Below are 24,908 nucleotides of genomic sequence, written 5' to 3' on the forward strand. Positions count from 1 at the left end.
ATGAAGAAGCTTTAATTAACTTTGGCCCTTACAATCTCAAAGAAAAACCCGAAATAATAACGATGAAACTCATTGCAACCACTACGTTAATTTTTGTCGTTTCCAAAACCGTCCCCATTTTTAGCAACATCGAGATTTGGCAGCGGCATGGCGAAGTCTTAAAAGTAGGGTCAACAAAGCCGATAATGTACGGAAAAATATAATATGTATACAGCACATGATTTATTTAATAAATAAACAAATAACTAAATAATAATAATAATAGTCTATTAAAAACGTGTAACAAGAACATTAATTTTTAGCTTATTTACAAATATACAAAGCAACGAATGTTCTATCGATATGTTACGTGACACTATCGGGTATAAGCTTCACTGACACGTAGTTGGTTTGGCACATGGATTAGGTAACAATTATTATGGTAACAACCGAAGAGACAAAGAATAGTGCCAAGTGACATTAAGATAAGCAACGCAAAAATTGGCCAACAGAGAATCTGACGGACATTTGTTTGGTATTACCAGTACTAGACATACTTACAAGTTTTATCACATTATTTACGCTAAAACATAGTTCGTTTTAAAAAGTATCTTATCCTTAGGCCGTTTAGAAACCTCGTTATAATAGTCTCAACGTAAAGAAACCTCTTTGATTGTTTCCTATACTTAGTATTTACCAAATAATAAAATTGTCAAAACTCCATCTTTCTTACTATGTACAATTTTCTCCAATATAGAATCTGTTCATTGTACGGAAACGGACGATTGCGAGCGTTTTAGTTAACATTTCGTATTATCGAATACTGATATGAAGATTCCTTATACACGTCGAAGTAGGTATTGCTTATTTTCAAATTCACCATAGACCCCCCATACAGGGTGCTCATAAAAAATTCTCAATTTCTTTATGACCACCCTGTAAAGCAATAGGCGCAACCAACTGAAGAGTTAAGATCTATAATATAGAATATAATTAAACAACAAAATGGCCGTCAGTTCCGATGAGAGAGTTTGGGGAAGGTACATCGATTAACAACAATAATGTTTTATCATTAATTGATAGGTCTGAGCACCTGATAACCTATGACTACTGTCGTTTGGCTCAGTCGGGCGGCCAGTTGTCGTCCCGAGCGAGGGACACAGCGACAGGACACACTCATTTCACATTTAGACAGCTAAAGGGCGGTAGCCGGCCCATTGTGCGTGGTTGCATAGATAGAAGGGGCGATTTTAGGAATGATGATTTTTCGATTTTTTTTATTTGGCACATGTTCTTGGGACCTTTGGAAATAGTCGTCTCGATATTCTGAGAATTATCTGGAATGTCAATGATCTAATATAAGAATTCCAATCTAGGAAGTCCAACATTGGACGATAGATTGATTTTTCCATTTATAGCCTATACTTGAATGAGAACTTTGTAAAAAATAAAATAACCCAATAAGTGATTTCAAGAACGTACGTTGCAAAGAGTCTATATTGTCTTTTACCTTGGGGGTTGATTTTATTTGTGTAACAAGGTCAAGTTAACACTAAAAACCCAAATAATTATTGTCGATGTTCGTCTACTTCTTCACAAGCACAATTATGGTAGCGACCCGCAGTAGAAATGCCTTTCTGTTTCATTGGGCTGTCTACAAGGGCCGCTTTGTGTTAAATATTATCGAAATGATAGTACTTTTGGTCATAATCCCGTAATCATCTAACCCGGTTTGCCCATTTTTTTTTTGAAAATGACGAAATTGAAATAATGAAATATGACTACTTGCGCTTCGGTGTTAAGGTCTAATATAGCGTATTCGGGCATCCGCGCCAGTGCATACTGACGGTATTGCAAGTGCGGCAATAACTAGTACTTTTTTTGGCTCTCCCTGTTTTATTATGACGTGTAGTGAAATTTTTTGGCTACCTGAATTTCCCATGAAAAATTGAAGTTTTTGCGAAAAATGTCCGGATTGGTCCATTTCTCTACGTGTCCTTACCAAATTTAGGATAATTGAAATTTTACAAAATTTCCACTACCACGGTTTTTTCATACTACAATATATCGTTAACTTTCCTAGTGGACTAAAAAATAAATCCTTTACAGGGTGGTTCAAATTCTATGTGTGTGCTTTAATTATTTGAAAAATAGTCGGCAATAACTTTTTAATTGTCGGTATGATTCATCGCTGGTATAATTCGTGCAAATGGCTGCATTCGCTGATTGTCGTTTAAATTTTTGAGACATTCTAAAAAACATTTTGTTTAAAAAGTAAATAATATTTATTTGATGTGGTTTTTAATCTAGAATCCGAAATTGAAATCAAAGATTCAAAATCTGTACTTAAAATTAAAAAGTTGAGGATGATTATGAAGTGCCGAAACGGTGGAGATTTTTTATTAAACAAAACTAAAACAGTTTTCTTTAACTTTAGTTTTTCTGGGACATTTTTTGATTTTTTTAAATTTTGTGGCTGAATGTTATTAATTAAGCAACTTTGCTTCCGTTTACCAAATTTGCAAGCAAACTTCAGTTCTTGAAAATTTCAAAATTATCGTCGTTTGACAGATCTGTTAAAACTAAAACAAGACAACGTACGCCGATTTGTTTCTGAATCTCAAACCCCTTAGAAGCTACAGATCGTTAAAATGGAAATAATGTAAAAATTTATACATCATTTTTTCAAAAACAATTGAAATTAAGTATAGGATGTGCTGCATGACAAATTCATGAAATGTTAAGCAGCGTTTAAAAATAATATGAACATAAGGATTTCCAATTTAAAAAAATTGTCTTTGTACCTATTTAGTTAGAACCTTTTTTGGCCACTCTGTATATTTCAACAAATATGTTTGTTAAATTACCCACTGTAGCTAAACTCTTTAAAAAATTTTTATTCTGTATGGTAATGTCTGGTCGATCTTGAAACACCCTGAAGAGCAGTTGATATTATAGGTTTTTTTATTATTACTTTTAGGTCTATTCTTTTTTGAGTGTAACAGTAAAGTAAAATACGAAAAGAACGATTTTATTAGATTTTGCTTTTACAGTTTTAGCCCTGAGCAAATTCGATTTTGAGCAGTTTCGTCATTCCCAAAATCACCCTGAGTAACATAGAAACAGAAGCGCAGATCGTTTCACACCAAGCCGCATATTACACATACGCAACTTAACTTTTAACTCCTCTATATGTTCAACTGGAAAAAGCAACTTTTTAGCGGAATTAGATTGTCATCAGGTGGTGAAAACGTCCCTCGCTCGGCGACAACGCACGGGCCTCTATAAATATAATAAATACTCTTCTACTTATATCGTACATTCAGTATGAATAATAACATATACAAATATCTTTTGTTTTTAATTCAATAATAAGTTTATTAATATAGATATAGACTCGTAGTAATAGACTTTAAAAAGATCACAACACAGAGTTAAAGCGGTACCAAGCCTTTCGGGGAGGGTGGCACCATTTTTTTCTTTCAGTAGTAAAAACACAGATGGCGCCAAGACGTGGTCACTTGTCACTTTGACAATGGCTTTCGCACAAGTAATTAAAATTCCAATAAAAGTTTGTCTCTATTGATTGCTAATTATTTGCTGCTAATTAAGTCTCCTTCATTAAAATTCTTCCGCCTTGTACATTCATCTATTCATTCATTCATATGTTTACTTCATTCAGAAATATATACACGGTGGCGCGATAAAACCCAATCTCTCTTTAAAATTGTCAGAGGCGTAGTTTTATCGGCGGAGTTAAAAACGCGTTTCTAGGTTTCTAAGACAGCAGTTAGTACCGTTTGTTTTTATTAGAATACATCTTATGAATAGTTCATTGTTAGATACTTAGTAGTTAAAAAGGGAATCTTGTAGACGCGCATTCTTCTATTTGTTGAGCAATTCCTCAATGACCTGTAGGTTAAGGGATGCCTTTGTTGGGTGTAATACGTTTGAAAAGTTTGTAAAACTGTGGAAAAAATAATTGCTTCGGCTCAGTTCAATGGACTTGAAGTTTTAGTAGAAAATACAGTATGCGCATACAGTAATGCGATTGAAATCCGGTTTTTCAGGCTTTTCTCGCATATACTCATTAAAATAAGAGTTCTGTCGAAGCGTTCTGCATTCAATTAGGTGATGAACTAGGACATATGGCTACGTCAGATATAAAGCGATAGTCGACCATTTTTAGACTTATTACGAGTGTTTCCAGGACGGGAATTTAATGTTCGAACATTAAAATGTATTCCGAAATTAAGATATATAAATATTTGCGCATGTCCATCTCAAACATATTGCATTACAATAGTTTAATATTCACGTTAAGTTAGTTCGGATTACCGATTTCTTTCTTCCTCCCGTCCTGACTGATTCTATGGATGTAAGGAGAGTTCGCATTGAAATGAACAATAAAAATACTCTGGTTAGAACGAGATATTTGTAAATTAAATTATTTTCATGTGTTCCGTGAAAATCTCCCGGGAAGAATATGTCTCACTAATTGCCAAAAAACTTGTGCGATTTTGTGTCGTTTAGGTCAGACCAAGTGAGTTTTCTTTATTTTCCCTAAACTGAAAACGAAAATGATATGCAAACAGAAACGCAAAACTTCACATTTTCCTATGTCTTGCTGACACCTTTCTCACGTTAGATTTTAACATGACACATGAAATTAAGGACGTTTGTTGTTATTTGCAAGACAGGTGACGGTACTGACAGTTAAAAAGTGAAAGCTGTAAATAATATATGTAGATATTAAGTGAAATTTGACAACTCTGATTACTTGGAAGAGTTGTGCGTTGTAAATATTGAGCAATTATTGAAACTGACCGAACATTTAGTACTTGTAATGTAACAAATGTCTGAAGTGAACTGATTCAGGCCGCCGTCACCTTGAACGGACAGTTGAAGTGGATAAATTTGACCTGCATAAGGAATGTAATGAAATAAATATTGAAATATATGACTACGGAATTGAAACCGCAGATGTCTAAAATTTAAATTTAACAAAAACTTGAATCAATTAACTGTTATGTTGATAGTCGCTGTACTTTATTTATACTCGTACTTCCTGTTCATTCGATTTTGGCTATCTACAATGGTTTTGTCACAAGTTCTGTTAATGTATGATCCATCCGTTATTTAATCCAAAAAGAAAAAATTAATGTATAAGTGAATGTTAACGTTTTGCTCGTACATGGATCTCTGACTAATCTTCAACCCGGGACCAACACAAATGGTACGAGAAAGATAAGAAACGATAAACTGAAAGTTAGAAAGATGTTTCCGAGAAAATTAAGCTTTTAAAAAACTCCGCCTTCAAAAAGATTTTTTCTCTTATGTTTCATTTTAACCAAACAATGTTACACCCAACATACATACACCCATAAAGATTTACCGAGTTAATGCGAACCAGTTGCGCAATTTTCTTCTTAATCAAATGTCAGCTAATGGAAAATTTTCCCTTTCCCTGACCTTACTGGAAAAGTTTTTGGTTAACTAATGACATTTTCTCATCGGTACTTTTGCTCATTTTGAACGTAGGATTTGACAAATTGTCATTGGACGTTTCAGTTTAAAGTAAGCTTCTTAGTTCAAATAGATATAGGCATTAATTTTTATTAACGTTTGTCACTTTCCTACATGGTATAAAAAAGCAACAATGACTTGAGGACGCGAAAAAATAGATGTGGCCTCTAATGGGTAAAATGTGAATAAATCTGACACTAAAATTGACATGCATTTGAGGTTATGACTTGTTACTGTCATTTGTTGTTGTTGTCTTATAAGATGATGGGTTAGATATGACAAAAAAATGTTAATGGTAATAATGCTGGTTCTTTTCAATTAAGGCCAGAAAAATAAAAATAATTAATAATACTATAATTAAAAATTTTCCAGGATATTCGAAAGCGAGTGAAATTTTAAACTGTTTGGTGGCAGATTTCAGAAAAATTGACCCGATAAGAATTTTAGATATATCTTGAACTCACCACATGAGTCGCATTAACACGTTAAATATAAATGACAAGTGACGTCGTCAGCGCCATCCTGTGCGTATAGCTCGTAAATAATACAAATGGCCATTTGTTTTGCAGTTATTATTATTATCTTTTTGATATTACAACTTGAGTTCAGATCTTATTGCTCGTTTACTATAATGCTGCGCGCGCTATTCGGCTCTAATGCCACAAAGAGTACCGTGTTTAGTACGAAAATGACTTGCGCGCTCTAAAAGTCGTGTCTCACTCGACATTCGGAAAGGCACTAACGACGCGCGGGCGCGCGACGCAAACACAACCCCAATAAAATATTCAAATATAAATCTCTGTTTCATTTCTTTTAAGTTACTCTCTATGGATTGAGTTTTATACACAGTTCTACGCGACTACCTATTAGCGTTTCTCCATTATCAACTAATACCCTAAAGAAGTTCCATTTTCCGCTAACTTAAATATGTCTTTTTTTACTTTAAATTTAATTAGTAAATATAAAATCAGCATTCTTCCCTTTGTTTTTGTGTTTATGTACGCTTCGATCTGACCCATGTTTAATTTTGATTGCCCGTGACCATGTTTTGATTCGCTTGAAGACGTTCTTATAAACCACCGCAAAGTCAACCACAGAGTAGTAAACCAAGAGATGCCTTATTTGTAAGTGACAGCTTGGTTGATTTGTCAGCTGTCAGGTAACACGCAGGATTTGTCACGTGCTACAGCGACAACGTTGCCATTTCGTAGAGTGAACTGGCATCGAAGCACTAGCGGTGGCGCATAGAAACTTACATGTTTACTAAGCTAGAGTTAAATAGTAGTTAAGATGTACTACAAACTAAAGGGGCTTGGCACGGAGGAAGGTTCATAAGGTGAGGGGAGCTCTTTGGGTTCCTTGTTGTGGTGGGGGTGGTGGTGGTGCTCCTTGAGCTCACTGTTCCGGCGTTTGGCCGGTTCGGCGTCGGGTGGCCGATGCGACTTCATGTGTGCGCTACGGCTCTTGATTTTCGAGAACACTCTAGAAATTGACGGATGGTGAGAGAACACAGTGGTGTAGACACCTTTAACCTTCGACACTACATCACCTTTCATTCCATAATTATTGATGTAAATATTTTATAAAAATGAGATATAACTAATTTGTGCCACAGTGGGTTTCAATCTGCCTAAATTTTCTTTTTGAAGAAAGATCATATTTTAGAGGAGTGTTTTACTTTAATTTTTTCGCTAATATGCTTCGAAAAAAACTTCGAGAAAAACTGAAAATATATATATTTTTCAGTTTTTATTATTATTTTTTGAAGTTTTAGAACTTGAACCACCCCTAAATTTTATTTGAGCCCATAAATTAGTCTTCTTAATATTACCAAACAGAATCGAACCGAATTTGCATGGTTGTAAATGGATGAATTGTCTTCGATTTCAGTGTTTCTACGAAACCAATCTAGTTTGCGAAGTTATGAGGGCTTTGATATATTCGAACTTAATTAGTGAATTCTCAAGTGGAATTCATAAAGCGTCGAAGGTTAAGATGGTAAACGAGGAGTAAACCACATTATTGTAAGAATTGAAAAGGGAAAACAGCTAAATCTAGTCTGAAAGAGAGAAGAAGCAGCTGGTGCCGTGTTAGTAAGTATTGGAGTTTTTTCGGTTTGTAATTGTGTATTTAAAAAAAATAATTTTCTTTAATCATGCAATATTTTTGTCAATACATTTTTTCCAATAAATTTTTGTCAATAAACAAATAAAAGAAGATCGCTGCTGAATTTTGATTTGTCAGTATTTTGTTGTGACGTGCTGACGTGCATACTGAACATCCCGAGTCTTTCTTGAGAACTCCAGCAGCATCTCAGGTGTGACTTGATCGGCGGAAATATGTAACACTGCATGCTTAGAAACTAAATAAAATCAAAAGAAAATCGGAAACTGAAAGTAACTAAGGAAACATCGAGGTATACCCCTTGCTGTTTTAGGGAGTGAGAACAATGATGGATCTAATTGGCGTTGACCAGAAGAATTTTGATTTGACGAAAACAGAATATAGCTGTTTTCGAAATTTTCTCAATTTTTCAATTTTTTTCGATTTTTTGTTTTTTCTTTTGTTTCTAACCAATGCCAACTTCGATACACCAAACTAAGTGAAAAAAAATTGGCGTATAGGAGGATACCTTCGGTCCGCCCACTGGATGGTTGACGCTATCGATAACGAAGAGGAGAAGTAAACGTGTATAAAAACAGTATAAAATTATTAGGCACGTAAGCAGAGGACGCAACAACACACCGAGCATTTACCTGATTTCGCGCTTTTATTGACACAACTGACTTGTGATGGTGTTACAACTTACTTCCCGCAGATCTTGCAAGGGTACTCTTGATCTGTCGAGTCGGGGTGGCATATCGACGTCGACGTCACGGAGAACGAGGCGCTTGCGACGCCGTTCTTACGCTGGTGGTGGTCGGCGCCAGAGGGTGTCGGCGAGTTGCGGGCGGCAGTGCCGCCATGAATCCGTATGTGACCGTTCAGGGCCGCCCTCGAGTTGAAACTCTAATTTCGTGACAGAGTAATTAGTGGTTTAGGTAGAGCTAAAACATGCGAATGAGCCACGTTGCCAAGTTGTACTTTTTTTAAATTAGGAAAACAATGCCTTTAAAATAAATTCAAATAAATAAATAAATATATATAAAAAGGAATCTCGGAATCAGCTGGACTTTTCTAATTTTAAAACGGCATGTTTTTGTTCCAATTTGCCCTGATGTAACCCACCTCGTATCTCCTGTTGTTACCGAGATCCCATAGTTGATATATAAAAACGGACACCTTGTGTACATACAACTTTACTTTCAACGTTAATCTAAGTACAATCTTCTATACAGGGTGATTCCAAGGTGGGAATTATTCTTTCACCAGTGAATAGGGCTTTAAAAAATAAGATTTTTTTCCTTTGGTGCTTGTTCGAAATATCAACATCAACGGAGACACAGGGTGTTAAAGCTTTATTTAAAAAATTAAAATTTATTAATAATTGCCAAACCACTCGAGATAATTAAATAAAGTTTTGTAGGTGTCAATAGCTACGTGGGAAAAAAATTTTTCAATAAATAAAATTATTTCTAGATTTACCAATGGCGCGCGTATAAAAAAGTTGTTGAATATTTTTGATAAATGGTATGCCATTGATTTTTTTTAAAATAAAAATTATTATTGAATTTCTTGTTCAATTCTAAAAAGAAAAGCTCTGTTATTATTTTTGCTACGACGCACCGTTTTCGAGTAAAAAAATCAAAACTATTTTAATGCATGCCTAAAATTAAATACTGTTTTAATTTAAAATTTCAAATTACTTTATTATTTTCTAGTAAAAATCATTGAAGTGATAGTTCCAATGCAATTTGACTATCACTAATACGTACAAAAATTTGTTTAATTATCTCAAGTGGTTTGGCAATTATTGATAAATTTTAATTTTTTAAATAAAACTTTGATACCCTGTATCTGTTGATGTTGATATTTCGAAAAAGCGTCAAAGGAAAAAAAAATTTTAGTCCTATTCGCTGGTGAAAGAATAAATCCAACTTTGGAATCACCCTGTATATTTACGTGTACTTTCTTTGAATGCATAATGCAATTGAAGTACATTGATTCTTGTAGTACAGGATTCGGTTAAAAGCTGACTCTCAGTGTGCATTCCGTCATGAAAACTAGTGTTCATGTAATGGGCTGCATTTATTATTGTATTTTTCATTGTTTGCAATTGATGCATCACGCCCTGGTGTTAGGAATTTAATTTAAACTGCCCTTAAGGAATAAGTATAAAATAAATTATTCGACCGTGTCAGGACATGGCCATCATAATAGATTTTATTGCGCCTTGAGATGGAATAGGAGTGCTCTTATAACGAAAAAGCAAGAAAACCCAAGTTTAATGGTAACTGTAAATGGATGCTAGTACGTGTCCTTAGAACCCAAGTGGTCTTGAAGATAAAGGGCGGACCGATTAACCGCAACTAACTCAAATTACCCCACTAAAACAATATTCTAGAAAAAAATGTTATGTACGCTATGAAATTAATTTAATCTCTGAACAAGCGGCATGTTTAACAGGTTTATTGACGGATGACAATTCTCGATTATTCAACTTCTCTATACAATTTACGGAACTTCGTGGAAGGAATATTCATAACGTCCAAGATGTAAATGATTAGCATGGGGATCTCGCAAATAGTAAAAGATATTGGTTAAATAGAAGATTTGCGCATTCAAAGGGGAGTGAAACTCACTCTTGAGTGTTTCGTCAGTTTAATGACATAACAGGTTTAAAAAATTATTTTTTATTTTTCAGTTATTTTTAAAAAAACGAAATTTTCGAATTTCTTTTTTTCTCAGAGTTATGATAAGAGGTACATGAAAACTAGAGCCACTTATTACTTGCAGTTTTTTTATAAGCTATTACATATCACTATTTCAATGAATGTGTACCAGGGCCATATTAAAAAAAAGTTGATGAGCATCGACATATGAAATGTTGTAGAAAGTCTATAAATACTGTAATTGAAAAATGGTTTTGGTTTTTATCTACCTCTTGCCATAAATCGGTAAAAAACAAAAAATAAATTCGCATATTTCGTTTTTTTCGCAACAACTGAAAAACTAAAAGTGACTGTAAAACGGTTTGCATCGTGAAACTACGCCCTTCAATGCATCATTTCTTCTTATTTAACCAAGTCTATCTCTATTATCGTTTACGGGGTCCCTATACTGCATATCCTCATCTTTGACATATTGTATAGGATGCATACAGAATGTAGAGTGAGGATCAGCCTTTCAAATTGTAATTATGGAGTGTTAGGAAACTAGCTCATCATTTGGACGGAAAATCGAGGGTTTCCTTTTTGGCAAAATTGAAAGAACATATTAGTGCCAAACGATCTTTAGATCAGAGAAAGTTACCTACCGCTGAACAGTCCGGATATTCGCAGAGAAAGCTCCTCATTGGCGACTCACTATCTGCGATCTAAAGAAACTCAATGACTCCCCCCTTAATCGGTACATTACCCAACTTACTCCCAGCAGTTTGACATCTGGATACGGCTTATCCTCGACATCGGAGACGTTCTTATGGGTCCTCTTCGTCTGCCTCAATGTTTTCAGCCTTCCATACTCGTCGGCACACACCTTTTTCCACACATAGTAGAACTGAATGCACTGTTTCACTGATTTTGACTTGATCTGCAATATTAAGTTGCAGTTACAAGAGCGGTTGAAGCGATTAATCACCGACTTCTTCAGATATTCGAACGAAGTCTTTGTCTCCTTTAAGAAGACATCGATGGAAGAGTTCCGTCTCGGCTGACGTCCACTTGTCGCTTTCGCTGTACGAGTAGGCAAGAAGAGGATGGTCGGCCGGTAGCTGAGGTGATGGTTGCATTAGCTTCAACATGGCTTCCTATCAAAATTAATGCTTCTGTTATTACCAACGCAAAACTGTATCATCTTCTCTAAGATATTTAGGTTCAAAACTTACGTGTATGCTTCCTCCGCACATATGAAGAAGGTGCATCGCGTACTCTTTATTCCTGCCCCCTCCAGGAATGGCGGCGCAACAAGCAAACTCCAAATACATGTCCACTATCACACAGAATAATATGGCCTCATTTGATTAATCACAGCTTGAGATATTCACCTTCAGCATCAGTGCAATTACTTATCCCCGGATCCCACAACAAGTCCTCATATACTGGCAATGGACTCACTCTTTTAGGTACCGGCATGCAGCATGTGGGTACTGCACACTGGTACTGTGGCCCGATATTGATGTGAGGAGTCGAATCCGTTTCCGGAATCGGATCGTTCCATCCTGATCCATCGTCACCTAACAAAATATTAAATACACACTTATAAAAGGACACTGAAATTACAAACGCACCACCACTGAACTTGATATTGGCGTATAAACCACTGCCGGGTCTTTGAGGATTCAAAATCGGTTGTGGGGTGTATCGCGAGGAACCCTGGGGCTTACTTCTTGTGGTGCGCAATTTGGATTGATGGAATACGGGCAGTTGCAGGGGTTCGGTGCGCAGCTTCTTCCGCGGGTGTCTTATGGGGCTGCTGTTTGGAATTCTGAGATGGAAATTAGAATAATAAGAAAAAACGTTTTTTACACTTGAAAATACACAAGCAGTTACTCTAAATAATAGAGCTGAGCTTATGGGAAGGTAGGAGCCCGCCAATAATCCAAATGCGCTCGGGCGCTAGCGGTGTTGCCAAGTAATTCCTTTTTTACTCGTAAATTGCGATAAATCTTTTGAGTAGAATTTTCTGAGATTCTAGAAAAGCTCCTTTTTATTTAGTACCATTACTGCTTATGTGCACTTGCATTCTGCTGGCCAAAAAAATGAGAAGTAATGTGCGAGAAAAGATAAAAGTTGTATTTATATAAAATTAACTTAACTCAATGTGCAAGTTTGTTACACTTTCAAATGTTTCTTAACTCTCACAGAAATCCTAATTAAATGACTTGAAAAACTAAACATCTGTTATTCCACATAATAGCAATATAGTATCATATTAGACTAGAGCATAATGAAGACCATCATCCCCGATAAATGTGTTGGCTTCAAAACTCGTTGAATACTATTAAAAAATAAGAGGTATATGCGTATTATGCACGCTCGATTGCATTATATTTCATTTAGGGTGAATGACAAACTTCATTATATATTCCTAAGCTGACTATATTTCTATAGCTTGTGTAGCCGTGGGCAAATAATTTTCCGTTTTCAGAACCATTTTTAATGTACTTACGCCGTAGGACTGACAAAAATATCCCCACCACATCGACCGGTGACAATTTTGGCCCCTCCGGTGGACGGTACCGCCTTTGTCAACGTCAACTTTTGCACCTTGACCCTTCCGTCTTTCGTACCAATTTCCTGTCCTGCGGTGGTGACCAGTTGCGCGTTCGATAAGACAAAATTTTTTGCGATCGAACCCGCCCCTCCGTTGGTGGTCTGAATCAGCTTTAATTCGCCATTGGCATCCACTAGCAGACCGGTGAAGTTGCCAGAATTGAGCTCGATAAGTCCGTTATTGCTGAGCAGCCGCACTGGTACTCCATTGAGTTGGATGCGTTTTTTGAGCACGAAATCTTTAGGTTGGCTGGAGAGAAGAGGGTCGTCAGAATTTGGCAGCATCAGGGTGGCAGAGTTGTTGGGACCTACAGTAAAAGCGGTTGTCACACTAACTAGAATTTCAATATACTATACATAATATGTACCAGTTATGTTAACCTAACTTCTCGATGCAATCACTCTCCCTTTATAATAGAGTTACCTCTATTGAATGCCGTCTATGACAGAAAATTGACATCTCAACAGTTTCATGATTGTCATCATCGGACAATTACTATCTGCACTTGCGTGTTGTTTTATTGCACGAGTGCAATTATGGAGTATTGACACTAGTGCACATTAACCGCTATTTGACTTACCCCATTGATTTGGCAACGGAGTTCCCGATGCAGATGTTTTCGGCGACGTCACATAGGTAGCGTGCGGTGACGGTATCGAAGGGGCCACTCTTGGTGAAGGCTCCGGTGTTAACCCCAAAGAATCATTCTCCGATTGTGATGGAGGAGTATTCGATAACGGATAAAGATTGTCCTCGTTGATGCTTTCTCCTGGCAGTATTTCTTGAATCGCCTCTTCAACAGCCGCAGAACTTGACATGGTGCTAGTGTAAAACGCTGCTGATAACGGAGAAGAAGCTTGAGGTGGCTCTTCCAGACCCCGTTCTACCATTTGACTGAAGTCATCGCTGGGGGATACCAAAGGAACGTTCAGGTTTTGCCCAAAACATGGACTTTGTCCCTCGTGGCTGGCTGGGGGTGTCGGATAAGCAAATCCCGGAGAGTCGTGTCTGATCATTGGGCTTTGAAGGGGTGACTGCGCAGTTAGAGTGTGGGGAGACCGAGCGTAAGCTCCCGGAGAGTGTGTTCCATAACTGGGAGATTGAATTTCTAAGTTCTTTGAAGAATGATACGTGCTGAACTCTGCCAAACTTTCGGGTAAGGGTGAATTGAGCACTGCTTGCAATTCCTGATTCACTGGGGTCATTTGCTGTGAAATAGTCATGGGCTCTTCATGTAGGCTGGCTATATCATCCAAGCTCAACTCCCTCAAATCCTCATCCCCTTCATTCTTCATATCCAATTCTTTGATATCCAGCAAATTGTCGTCCTTTATTTCTAGGAGATTGTCGTCTAAACTCTCCGACTGGAATGGCATCTGCGACAACTGATTTGGATCTACTCCTTGCAGCATCATGGAGTTGTTCGAAAACACTTCGTCGTTCAATCCAGGTCCTACAAATTGCGGCTCTTCCTGGTACATGTCCACGCTATCTAAGGAAAATGAGTCGGCCCGGTACTGTAGCAAATGCGCAGATGCGGACTGACCAGGATCGGACGTAGTACGTTTCACGGAAATCTTTTCTCGTTTCACGATCAAATCCGCGATCGCTTGAGCTTCTTGGTAAGACTTGGAGGACTTCAAGGCCTCCGCGTCGGAATGTCTACGGTGCTTATCGAGGATGAGTTGGGGTGGTGCCGGTACCACGAAGGACGAATGTTTGTCCATGTCCACTTGAGTAGCCGATGAGGTGTGGCTTACTGGTTCGTGAGTGCTGGGAGACGAGTTACGCTTGCTGATGATTTTTTCCTCGATGAGGGCTCGTACGCTACTACTGGCCGTCTGCAGGGGTGGGCCTGTTTGCTCTTTTTTGTCCGCCTTTTTATTGTCCGGGTCCTAGAAGAGAACGACAAAGTTGAAATAACTAGTTTTCAAGAGCATAATCGTTTATACATACAATGTGCAAATGTGCGAATAGAAATGAAATTTTTGAATGTTGCTGTAATGACTTGCAAATTGCAAAGAACTACGTAAATATTACCAACAAACACAATGATACTGACTGCTGCATGTTCATAGAAACTAAAATCAATCTAGGACAGACTGCGACCTATGGAGACTAGCAGCACATCTGAAAACATGGCCACGCTATTATCATTAGAATTATTATTACGAGATGGCATGTAGAGTTGAAAAGATTGATATCAACCAAATTTTTTTAATATGGACCTATTGTTTTTAATTCATATTTCGAAAATACATTTTATGCCACCATCACAGCACATCCATTTATTTATTTTTTTTTAGTTGGCCACCTAGCTCTCTTGATTTGACTCCGGTGGATTTTTGCATTTGGGGACAAGACCGAGTTTAAGAAATGTCACTAGAATATATTGATTTATTATTAGTTGTTGATGCTAGTGATGAAATATTAAATATAATTGCCATTGTTCTGCTTCTAGTAAGAACCCACATAAATACCAACATTTCTGCCCAGAATGATCTCGACAAATGACAAATGTCCCAAACAATCCATTATTTCAATAAGCTCATTAATAATTATCGATCAACGTCAGCCCAACCAAAACGCAGAGGCAATGCGATGTTTCTCCCCAAAACGCGATTACCAATAAATAATATTAGCGGCTTTTATTAATTATTATTACGTCACAACAGCGTGCCCTTTGTTCCGCTATTAAAACGGTTCATTTCAGACTGCTCGACGTCATTGAACTGATTCCAACAATGGCTAAAGGGCCAATTCTCGCACAATGTATTGTATAATATGATAATAATACATCTTTTGTTTTTTAATGAATAAATTAATAACGATGGAGTGTCTGGTGTTATCATGATCACTATTCTACTGAAAATGAGCAATTTCGATGCTAAAATGCGTGAGTAGTCACTTTTTACGGAACAAAAACTACATCTAGAACCATGACTGTTATTTGCTGTTCACGTATTAAATGGATCTCGGTCTCGTTGGTAATTAGACTTTGATATGTTTGGCATTTCTAAAGCTGTCAAGACTCATTTAAATTGCGAACAGGCTATAGTTAGTTACCTGGTCTAGTGGTACACTAGATTTGTCGTGCAATTTAGCCACCTAGAAAGTTTAGAAGAGTTAGAGGAGGAAAATAAGGGTTAAACCACGCGATATGAGGGAAAAATAGCATGCTTCAACGGACAAGTACCTTTTTGAAATATCCTCCATGTAGTCTCATGTGCCCATTTAGTGCAGGAATATTTTTGAAGCGACGCTTGCATAAGTTACACTCCACAGGCTTCAAGATGGGCTGTTTGTCCTGAGATGTGGGGGATGGGGTTGAGGGAGTGGTGGTGGTGACTTTCCCCTGAGGGCTCGATGCTCCGGTAGAGATGGTTTTGATTTGCATACACTGTTGTTGTTGCTAAGACAAATAATAAATGTTATATAAACGTAACTCTGAAACTGAAAAATATCGCAAGAGACAATGTTAGGACTTGTGTACTCAACAAACCTGCAGATAACCGTTTATTTTTTGTTTAATTAATTTTCTTTATTCATAGGTACAGGTTTAGTCTCGTAATTGAACACTCTTTCAGAGTACGTAGTTCGCGTCAATTCTTTTTAAATTTAATTTTTATTTATGTTTAGGTTTAGTCTAGACTGAGACCACGCGCCTTTATTTCAATCTTAGCTGGCCCGAGAAAATTATTAATTATGTTTTTATATATGTTAGTTTACGTTTAAATTCAAGCAGATTTCTTTAGCTAAAAGTCCTATCTAAGACTCAACGACAGTAGTCGCGTTTAGTTTCATATATAGACGTGCTCACGATTAAGAAAATGTATTTCACGTTAAACTAGAGCACATGCTAGTTCTTTACGAAAGCAGTTTTGTTCGTGTTTTTCCATCGTCAAATTTCTTGAAATAGTTCTATCACAAGTTCTCGATATCAATAAACCACAATAAGTAGTGAAGGTCGTTGATTAATTTGCACGAAAAAGTTCTCTGACACTGCGAACTCAGAGTGGTTTGAACGTAAGATATCGAGTCCAAAATCATCTTGGCTGCCATTTTATGGAAGCAACACACTTCCATCATCGGGAAGGATTCTACTTGAGTCGAATCACACATTTGGTACCTCTACCTTTAAAACACATTTGAATCTTCCATCAGATCGAACAAACAATAAAATTCGAGATTGAACATGTAATTCAAAGAGTACCCTCCATTAAGATACTCAAAATGCTCTTTGATCTAAATTGAAAACCTAACTGAATGAGCATATAAGTGCATAAGTTATAACCCTCTAATGCTGATCAGTTGTGCAAAATACCCTTACTCCCATCCCCTAGACCAAAAAAATCTTGTATGTCCATTCAGTTAGGTTTTTAATTTATTATAGATCAAGGGGCATTTTGACTATTTTAATGGGGAGTACTTTTTGGAACTGTGAGCAGTTAGTGGCGCCCTTAACATTTTGTAATACACAGCAGCGGAGACTTGATTTCGACAAAAATTTCCTCAAAATCATCTTTATTTTGCAATTATTCTATGTGAATATCAAACTTGCGACAACGATTTTTCTATCATTTCTGTAATATTTTCTAATAATAAATGTGACCATTAAGAATTCTTCTGTGAAAAGCCATTGCCTAACTTGAAAATTTATACCGACACATATTCCTCTAAAATTAAAATATGTGTCAAGATTTTGTGCCTGAAAGACTTAGTCTGATTCTGTGTTACCCTAATCGCTTGCCTGCTACGTCAGAGATATTTTTTAATTCTCATATTATTAAGCGCTTTACATGAAAGAACAATTGCGTAGTTTATATATACCGACATTTCCTAAAAATTTAATTTTTTTTTCAATTATTTTACATCTGAATATAATAATTAGAAATGATAGTTAGATTGGCCGCGCCACGCCTCTGGCTTTTTCATGGGCTTCGTGATATTTTCTAAACATAAATCTGATCATGAGAGTTCTTCCATAAAGAGCCATTGACGTAGTTTATAGATTCATATCGAAAGAAATTCCTCAAACACTGAAATGCTTGTAATGATTTTGTATCTAGAAGAGCAAAAGCACTGAAACAAAAACTTTCTTGAAAATATAATGTTAATAAATCTTGAGAAAATGGTATACTACTGATTTCATTAAAACATTGAAATACTGAAGATTTGTTTGCAAAATCTGAGATTAATCAGCTGATTACAACCACTAAAATCAGTGGCGTTCCTAAAAGGGTCTGAAAAGTGATAAAAATTTAAGTATTTTAGAGACTCTATTGTTTGTAAATTTCAGATAATATTAAAACAACGTAAGTCTGTAAGTTGACTAGTGAAGTTACGGAGTGGTACTAAAATTCTGTATTTATCATGATTAACTTACTAAAATAGCTCGTTTTTTTGAGATCAGATAAAATTTCGTCGCTTTTTACCTGGTAGTCGTAGCAATTCTGGTAGTAGTTCTCATGATTGTACATAGTGTTCCAATAGAATTCCATCACAGCGGTACACACAACTTAACACATCTAAACCCGCGACACCTCAGAGCCCTAAATCCTTTAAAAGCCACTTGTCCTGAACTCAAGAGAGGGGCCCTAGGGCCTGTTACGTCAGGCGGTCTAGCGATAACCGGATTAGATAAGACGTCCCTTAACGTTTTTAAAGTGGCGATTTATAAGGAACGCACCCCTATGTCCCTGACACGCGTGGGAATATTTTCAAAATTATCAAGTCTCAATAAAGAAAAGTGACTTGCCGGACTTTGGAAGCTTACTTATTGACTAAAGAGTGCATCCAACTCGGGCCATAAGGCTCTTTTTCCATGCGAACATTAAAAAATAATTACGCTCTTAAGCAAGCAGGGCAGCAAAAACGGGCCCGAAACTTTCTGAAGGATTTTTAATTCTGCGCGAAAGTTTTCCCTTTTTAATTTCATTATGCAGCCAGCCAACAGCTTTCCGCCTAATTAATTTTAAATTAATTTTAATAGGACTGTTAGCATTTTACGATTCCTGCTTTTACGTTCGAAACAACCGCCATAGCAAGGGCAATTGGTTACAAATTAAGCACGAATTATTTGAAAAACTAAATGTGATTAATTAGATTTTTTTTTTTTTTTGTTAGAAGCCCGTTGAGACGCATCTCATTACAATAAAAATCCGTGTGGGAATTCCGAGACCTTTGGCCCGCATCCTAGATCTGACCATCGGACTTCGTTTCTTTCCCCTTTCCATTACCGCGAATTGACGGGAGGAGTCGAAGGGTGGATCGTCTCTTTCTGTCTCTCTATAGTTATAGCCGACACTTACATACAACTTATACATAAAATGTTATTTATATAACCAGTTAGGAAATATATAGTTTCGTATAACGAGTTGTTATGTAACTTTTAAGTTACGGCCTAGAGTCTAGGGGGTTGGAACTGTGCAACAAATTGCACTGGTTTTAACAACTTAAGATAGCTACACCACTGACAATTAAAATTTTAAACTGAAAATGGATCAAATCTTGTTCACAACTTGAGAAAATTTTCTATCGACTTGAAATTTGGCTCTGGTTTTCAACCTTCGTACGTAGCAGTCGTACTCCTACGTTACCTAAGGCTCCAAATAGTAATTGTTCAGGTCAAGATCCAAATCACGATTCTTTCAACCGATTCGATGTATGTAGGTCAGCAGGATGGTGTGATAGTGAAGATTCTTACCCCAAGAGCATTTCTGGTGATTGTTTCTTCGAAGTACAACTTGTGAATATTTTCCGTGGAAATTAGAGCAATTTGAAATTACCGTCGGTTTTCGAAGTTGATATTTATGCGTCGTATTCCCACGGTATCTTATTCAAGACCTCAAATTCTCACTGGCCGGTTCACTAACCAAAACCCAAACCTTTTGTTCTCGAGCCGCGGACATCTCCAGCCCAAATTCGAACACTAATTGAATTTTAGCGCGGTATTCGATCTTAACGGTTTTCGGTATCAGTTTCGTTCCTACAGAACTTCACTCAAGATTGCAAATTCTAACCGATTAGATTAAGACTCAAGGCGCGATTTTTTTTAAATTTGACACGGCTTCAGGCGGACAGTAGCGTCCTTTCAACTTGTGGAACTGTTCCTTTGAAATTCGAACAACTTGAATTTTAGCTTTCGTTCTTTATGCGTTTTTATGCTTTAAGCTTTATATACATTCGTATGTTCTCTTATAGGGGGATGTATAAATAAAAAATATATATCGGGACTTCCTTGAATGCTTCAAAATTTCAAAACTTAAATTTTACGTAATTAGGGAAAAATAGTGGCTTCTTTGATTCAAAGTTGTATGATTTTTATAAAATTCTTGGACATCTAACACGCCACTGTTTTACAACTTGAATTTGCCATAATCGTTGAAAATCAGAGGCATCTTCAAAAGAGTTGTATTGATTTACCATTATTTCGGTTTTCCACAAATTGTTATCAAACGTTAATTGTTATTAGTCGTTAAATAATAGAATCGAGGGGCGCGTTCACCGTCGTTGTCGGGAGTGTGTCATATGCATCCGGCGAGTAGGTTGAGCCGTTTACTAATTTACCAATTGCATAAATGAATATTATTTGCTAACCACACTACTCAGTTCTTTTTTTAGGGGATGATTGCTAAATATTCAAATTTAGAACATTTTTGAATGGATTTAATTCCTTTAAAAAATTTTCCCCGCACTACCCTAATATGTTTTTTTGTTTAAACCGTCAGTTGAATTTAAAAAAAAACCGCATAAAATGCTTCACTAGACAAATTAGTAGCGGATGTGTGTTGTCTTTTTTTTAAATTTTTAATTCTTTTTATTTTATCATTTTTTTTTATCATCTTTAAGCCACTTTATTCTGTAATTTATAATCAAAGTCGAACCTTAATATTTGTAAAAGAAGACATTTAATTCATATAATAGCGATTTGCTGTTTATTTGTCTAGTAAAGCATTTTACACGTTTTCTTACCCCTTTCGTACGGCGAAAATTCAAGAAAAGATACTAGGGAATTTTTTATTTTAAATTTAACTTCAGCAATAACTTTAGAATAATTCAAAATGGTTGTATCTCAAATTTCGTTAAAACATATTTATTCATAAAAAAATTATATAACAATCAAATTTGACCCATTTCAGAGCAAAACACACCTGTAAAATCTTTAATTAATTGTTCAATGTGAAAAAAAATATAACGAAGGCATATTTACCTCATTTTAAAAAGGACTTGCTTCAATTAAGCCACCGTTCAACTGGATACATTTCTTGTATCTTCTTCTAGTATATTATACTTTATTATACTATCTTCTAGTACTTTATACACTTTTTGCCCAAGAATATCCCACAAAAAGAAATCTAACGGAGTCAGGTCCGGCGATCTGGGTGGCCATTCTATTAATGGGCTCTTCCGTCCGATCCATTGATAAGGAAAGCTTGTATTTAACCACTCCAAAATAATTCTCTAGTTATGTATAGGACTTCTATCAGGTTGAAAGTATATGCTATTTATGTATAATAGTGGAAGATCGTCAATCGCATCGAATAATTCATTTCTCAATAGTTCTAAAAATTTTGCATAATTTATATTTCCTTCAAGAAAAAATGGTCCAATAAGCTTGTCATGGACTATTCCGCACCAAACATTTACTTTTTGGGAATATTGACTTTTGCAGTTGATAATCTAGCGTGGATTTTCGTGAGACCAAAATCTACAATTCTGTGAGGAAACTCTCTCGTTAGTAGTAAATGTAACTTCGCCAGTGAATAGAATGTTTTTTAGTAAATATCTATCTACGTCTCCGGTTTCATTAAATGTACGATTTATTTGATTAACTGCAGTTTTAGTAATTGGACGTTGATTAGGATATCTCTTGGTGAGTATTCTAGTCACTTCCCTTACATTTCTGTCATTGTCATCAGAAAGATGTACTATTTCAATATTTTTTCTTAAAGTTAATTGATTATTCATATTTGAAATTTTCGTTTAATCAAAAACAGTTACATTTTCTCCTAAACCACCAAGAACTGCTTTATTTATTTACAAAACAAAATTGCATTGCATTTCATGATGACGATAAAACAAGTGATTTAACTGTGTTTATTGTTCCCACACTCAGTGCACTTGACCAAAAATTTGATTGTTCTATAATTTTTTTATAAATAAAAATTTTTTAACGAAATTTGAGATACAACCATTTTGAATTATTCTAAAGTTATTACTGAAGTTAAATTTAAAATAAAAAATTTCCTAATGTCTTTTCTTGAATTTTCGCCATGAGAAAGGGGCAAAGTAGGCTTTGGATTTTAAGTGAGCATAACAAGAACTTGTCACAAACTAGAGTTTTTGATGCCCTACAATATATAAAAAGAATGATCAAAATTGGATCACAAATAAAAATTTTACAGGGGTTCCCGCTCTTAAGTGGATCGTATATACAGAGATCATTTAAATTTCATATCTAGTCAGCAGTGAAGTTTGTTGAAGAAAATAACGTACGTCGATAAAAGTAAATAAAGTAATATAACCCCACTCGCCTTTTTTATCAAAAATTAAATTTAACGTCATTTTGTGGCATATGATCAAGCTACGACCTACTTTTTATCTTCTATTTCTCTTGTGTAAAATCTTACAGGTGACTAGATATGAAATTTAAATGATCTTATAGTATATATATACATATATATTGTATATACTACTAACTAACACTAACATTAATTACTAACTAACATTATTCTATAACTGACAACTATTCTATAGCCTGAACTAACACTAACCATTATTACAAACCAAACTTCGTTCGGTCGACGGAAAGAGGAAGCAGGATTGTCTTGTCTATCTTGTTAAGCTAAGTGGTTTCAGTATAGTCCAGTTGTGGAGATTGTCGTTCCATTTATTCTGAAGATGTAGGAGTTTTTCTGTTATTTTTATTATGTGTGTGCGTTCGTTTAGTAATTGGTTGGGTGGGTTGTGTAACGGGTTTTCGGGGTGTCTTACTTTTGTGATTAGCCTTAGTGCAATCTGTCCTGTTATCTGTATGTGTCGTTTTGTTTTTTCTGTTGCATTTGCCCTTAATATATTCGTAGTTTAACAGTGATCTACACATGCAGGAGTTGTATATTTGTGTAGCAGTTTTACTGCTTACCCTTTGTCCTTGTATGTTAATGTTCGAATATATTTTGCCCTTTTAATAATTTCCGATTTGGCGTTTCGTACATATTTAGTGAGTTTTAATATTATCGACTGTTATTCTCAAGTACTTCTTGTCATTCTTTGGTCCAGTTGTGTGTCCGCCTGTTATTATTGTTGGTGTGTCGGCTTTGATTTGGTGGTTAGAGAGTAGGAGTTGATTTTTAGTGGTGTTGGGATCAGCTTCCATTTATAAAACCATGCCATTGTTTTGTCCGTTAGTGTATGTAGTTCTACCATGGCTTTTTTCGCACTTTTGTAAAGCATAATAAGTGCGATGTCGTCAGCATATTGTAATATGTATGATATTTTGTCCGCATGTATTTTGTTCTGTAGATCATAATTGTATATGTCTTTTTAATATACCGGGTAATTCAAGAAGGAGGCTCGCCCTTGTAACTTTTTTGTGTTTAAACTTAGAAGTTGAAAAGAGGAAAGCTATATGAGAATACAGCCAATTGATTGATATTAAAGACGTTTATCCAGTACTTTCGGTTTAACCGGAAATAACCTCAACTTTCTATTTTTAAATGTAATCCCCTATAATTTTTTTCTTTTCTGGAATCTAGAGGTCATTTTTAGTGTAAAAATATGTCATTAAAAAAATATTTTTTGGTATTTTTTTCATGTCGAGCTACACCACTGAGATTAGACTATTAGATACAATTTATACCTAAGGCAAATATTACGTTTCAACATATATCTTACGGCATTATCAATTTTGAACTTCTAACTAGTCAAAAACGGTTTGCTTAAAAGTGTTTTCGCTTGACTATTTAGTGTAATACTAAATAAAACTACACTAAATAGGACCGCTGTTTAACTTTTCGCACTCAAAATAATCAATTAGATACCCAACAAACTCCTTAGCTCGACTATTCAACGTCTACAGCATGGTAAAAGATAAAAAAAACATAGAAGGTTGCACAACCTTTTTGTTCTTAGAACAGTTTTGAAAACTGGTAAAAACCCAGAAACTTTTTAAAAATTCAAAAAATTTTAAATGTAAACAGTGCGATAAAATGTCAAAGAAACAAATCGGAAAACGATGTTTAAGTAACGGCAACGTCGCAATATTTTGCCAACATAATTTATGGCGCGAAATTTAAATTTGCATAACGATGCATGTTGTTGTTCCGTATGGTCGGTTGGCAATGAAATTACGTCATTTGTGACGTACAACCAATCTTAAGCTGGATACACTATACATGTCAGGTTCCTTTTGTGGAATAAGACGTCTGGTGTTAAGTCTTGATTCTTGGGCATTAAAAATGTTGGTGGTGTATGTTGTTTAATGTAGTCTGAGTTATTCAAAAATCTGTTTAGGTGCTTTATATTCTTTCTGTTGAGGTTAAAATTGCCGATGATGATTGCATATTTGTAGAGGCATGCTTTGATGAAAATGTTTTGTTCCATGTTGGAACGTGCGTGTATGCATACTAGGAAAATGTGGATCTGGTCATCTAAGTAAGGGATGGTAGAGTGAAGACAGTCGTTCAAAGGATTATTAAAAGAAAGAGGGTTCGTTTTACTCGACTTTATATTTGGTTTAAGCAGCACTGCTGCTCTTTCTTCGGCGTTATTTGACATGTTTACAAACATATTGCCAGTTTCTGTATGTCGGTATCTGTCCCATTTTAGTTTTAGTTTCTACAAACATGCAGCAGTCTGTGTCATTTACGTTCTATGTAATTGTACATTGCTTGTTTTGTACGAGTCAGTCAGTTGATGTTGGTATAAAGCATTTCTATATTGAATGTTCTACATTTCTGATTGTTTCAATTGGTCTTGAGGTTCTGTTGAGGAACTCCTGTTAGGTAGGAGCATATCGAACGTTAGAA

The 24,908-nt window shown here is 35.8% G+C and overlaps 1 protein-coding gene across 4 annotated transcripts in view; it reads right to left on the bottom strand.

Moving 5' to 3' along the window:
- Positions 1-117: 117 nt before the first annotated feature.
- LOC136408563 (zinc finger protein 541) overlaps positions 118-24,908 on the bottom strand; it is a 183,230-nt gene continuing 158,439 nt past the window's right edge. For 2 of the 4 annotated variants that reach the window (XM_066389623.1, XM_066389621.1), the window contains exons 9-20: positions 16,076-16,291; positions 15,946-15,987; positions 13,460-14,774; positions 12,775-13,186; positions 11,894-12,090; positions 11,651-11,839; positions 11,492-11,595; positions 11,249-11,413; positions 11,032-11,196; positions 10,922-10,981; positions 8,315-8,514; positions 118-6,987 (exon numbers count right to left, since the gene is read on the bottom strand). In XM_066389623.1, coding sequence (XP_066245720.1) covers positions 6,801-6,987; positions 8,315-8,514; positions 10,922-10,981; positions 11,032-11,196; positions 11,249-11,413; positions 11,492-11,595; positions 11,651-11,839; positions 11,894-12,090; positions 12,775-13,186; positions 13,460-14,774; positions 15,946-15,987; positions 16,076-16,291 — 3,252 coding nt within the window. In that variant the 3' untranslated portion in view covers positions 118-6,800. Of the gene's footprint in view, positions 6,988-8,261; positions 8,515-10,921; positions 10,982-11,031; positions 11,197-11,248; positions 11,414-11,491; positions 11,596-11,650; positions 11,840-11,893; positions 12,091-12,774; positions 13,187-13,459; positions 14,775-15,945; positions 15,988-16,075; positions 16,292-24,908 lie in introns of all 4 variants that reach the window. The other 2 variants (XM_066389624.1, XM_066389622.1) reach the window with 2 other exon arrangements.

This window comes from Euwallacea similis, chromosome 4 (assembly GCF_039881205.1).
Source record: "Euwallacea similis isolate ESF13 chromosome 4, ESF131.1, whole genome shotgun sequence".
NCBI classification, from domain to species: Eukaryota; Metazoa; Arthropoda; class Insecta; order Coleoptera; family Curculionidae; genus Euwallacea; species Euwallacea similis.